The sequence below is a fragment of the Eurytemora carolleeae genome, unplaced genomic scaffold, assembly GCF_000591075.1.
Source record: "Eurytemora carolleeae unplaced genomic scaffold, Eaff_2.0 scaffold1111, whole genome shotgun sequence".
Lineage (NCBI taxonomy): Eukaryota > Metazoa > Arthropoda > Copepoda > Calanoida > Temoridae > Eurytemora > Eurytemora carolleeae.
This window is the reverse complement of record NW_019397416.1, coordinates 124,893-127,784: the sequence shown is the minus strand read 5'-3', so window position 1 is coordinate 127,784 and position 2,892 is coordinate 124,893. Positions and strand designations below refer to the sequence as shown.

Here is a 2,892-nt window from a genome sequence, read left to right as displayed (position 1 = left end):
TTTGCGGATTTTCAAAAATTATTCGCGGATTTTCAAGAATTTAATTTTTTTACAAAATTAAAAACCTTTAAAACACATTTTTTTGAATTTTTATCATTCATGAACCTTCCCTGTGGTCATGTGATGTCCCACAAAAAATTTGGGCCCGATCGGTTTAGCCGTTTTGACGTTTATTGGATACAAACAAACAAACAAACACCCACCCACCCAGACAAGCCAAATTTATATAAAGATTAAAAGTTACTGGCGGATTTCTGGTAACAGTATCAATTAGAGGAAATTATGAGAAATATACAATTTTTAAATTAGAAAAAAGGAAGATACTTTTAACATTTTTTACGAGATGAAAATTTAAATGGATGCAGTTTGTGGATTGAACATTACAGTGGAGGTCCTCTTGAAATTACGCATACATTCACTATAATCTATCTTATTTCTAGGATACTACATGCACTCTGCTCATCAAACCTTCTATAATTCAGTCAGTCAGGTACAAATAATTGAAAAACGTCTTTGATCTTCGAAATAATTTGCGGCATTAATTTGTCTTAGTTATAATTTTAGAAGTTAAAAAAGTTATGTTCAGATTTTGAAAATTTTTGTTATATTTAACAAATTGAAATCTAAACAAAATTCTTAATATCTCCTGTAATATTCACACAAATGGCATATACGACATTTGCAGGAATAGAGGAAATTTGTGACTGTTTCGAATCAATGCTGCACAATATCATTTTAAATGCAGAAGAAGGTTTCGAATCAATGCTGCACAATATCATTTTAAATGCAGAAGAAGGTTTCGAATCATTACCACACAATATTATCTTAAATGCAGAAGAAGGTTTCGAATCAATGCTGCTCAATATTTCAAAGATAAAGAACGATATTCAAATATTCTACAAATTGTTATATATAGAGAGACTTCATGTAGATACAGAGTGCCTCACTTACCTCCTTAAAAGCTTATTTTATAAGTAGTAAAACTCAAAGACGACCTAATCATGTCGTCTCTTAACTGTCATATTTTTTAGGACATCCTCTGTTTTATAGATTTTGAATGACAAATACAGATGCAATCCTAATTAAGTCCGATTAAGCCTTAGTTAAGTTTTAGTTAGATTTTCAGTTTATGATTTATTATTTAATATGTTTTTTTTTCAGGGACTTCAGTCTATTGGAAGCAATAATAAACCTAGGAAACATTTATAATTAATAATTCCTCGAAAAAGAAAAGAAAACGATTAATTGCTTAATAACGTATAACGAATGTATTACGGTTCAGTCATTTGAGAAAAAAAGTTTTAAATTGAAAAAGAGAAAATTATTCAAAAGGCAGTGAACAAAATGAAGCCGAAAGGTTTGACTAAATTTCTTCCACACAACCCCCCCCCCCGTTTTTTGTCTTGATTTTGTTTCTCAAATGAAACCTTTTGTTTTTTTTATTTTTTGAGGGAACTCGTGGGTACCATGGGGATAACAAAGGCTAACAAATCATTTTTGTTTTGTAACATTAGAATTTTTTAAAAAGTTTTTCTTACGGGCAACGCAAGGTTCTTCAGCTTGTATATGATAAAAGTTAAGTTTTGTTAAGCATCTAAAAATTGTATTATTCGATTATTTAGCTGGGTTCAATAAAAATGGCATAAAAACATCCTTATGTCATCGTTTGGCCGGGTTAGCTTATTAAGATGGTTTTTTTAAATTTAATTTTATAACGTTTATAAAAAATGTTGCTTTTAAGATGTCTTGGCCCCCAACTTGTTTCAACCCCATGCTTAAATCAGATTAAATAAACATCTTGCAAAGAATTTTGGAAATTAAAGGACTAGGTATACGTATAAAAATGTCTTAAATAAATGATTATTTTGGACAATGTTTCAGCCTTAAACTTCTTTGTATATCAAATCATATCAAAGTTCTTTTGTAAAAGAGCTATTGCGAACATAAAAATAAATTTGCTTTAAGACTTCTTTAAATAAATGAAGAAAAAAATACTAATAATTTTTCTATTTGTACCCTACTGCACAACTGCATGAACTAGACAAACTTCAATAAAACTCCTAAAATATTTTTATCAATTTTCAGAAGAAAAACAGATTCAAATATTTATTACTCAATTCCAATGTTCTCATATAGATATACATTTATATCAGCTGACTTAATTATGTATTGACTTTATTTCATTTACTAACAATTTCAGAAATCTGAATTAAAACCTAAATAAGATTTGAAAAGCAAGAACCTATAAAAATACTAAATCCGTTTAGAATTGAGTCTTTATCATAATCTATTCTAATTTTCTAATCACTTTTACTTTGTAACCGAATTTCGTAAACCTTAGATATTTAAAGTTATGATTCTGTTTGATCTAAGTTTCATGTAATCATGATACAAAGATAGAGATTAAAAAACCTAAATTCGTAGCGAAGACTTAATTCCTTTGATTGGTAACATTATACCGAACCTTTAGCAAAAGTGCTGAAGTTATCTCTGAAGTTATCTCTGAAGTCATCTCTGAAGTTATTTCTGGAGTTATCTCAGTTATTTCTGAAATTATATCTGAAGTTATCTCTGCAGTTATCTCTGAAATTATCTCTGAAGTTATCTCTGAAGTTATCTCCCTAAATATTAATTACTAGGCTTTTAGGGTGCTTAGCGCCCATCTTCTATTTAAATTGTGAACATGTTCTTTTTGTTTACATTTTAAAACAAAGAAGAAAAAAATTTTGCGGATTTTAATACTAAGGAACTTGGGTTTAAAGAACTAAAGGAATTAAGTCTTTGCCACAAACTCACAGATTTTAATCACAATATCTTTGCAACCCAATTGGTGTACACTTTTTATATTTCAAACTATTTGATCTAACATAATTCTTCCAAGTCGTCTTCACG

At 28.9% G+C, this 2,892-nt stretch overlaps 1 protein-coding gene across 1 annotated transcript in view; it reads left to right on the top strand.

Annotated features, from left to right (window-relative positions):
- LOC111714168 (potassium voltage-gated channel subfamily KQT member 4) overlaps window positions 1–2,892 on the top strand; it is a 26,960-nt gene that overhangs the window by 14,338 nt on the left and 9,730 nt on the right. The window contains exons 9-10 of the mRNA XM_023489217.1: window positions 441–490; window positions 1,162–1,196. Coding sequence (XP_023344985.1) covers window positions 441–490; window positions 1,162–1,196 — 85 coding nt within the window. The remainder of the gene's footprint in view (window positions 1–440; window positions 491–1,161; window positions 1,197–2,892) is intronic.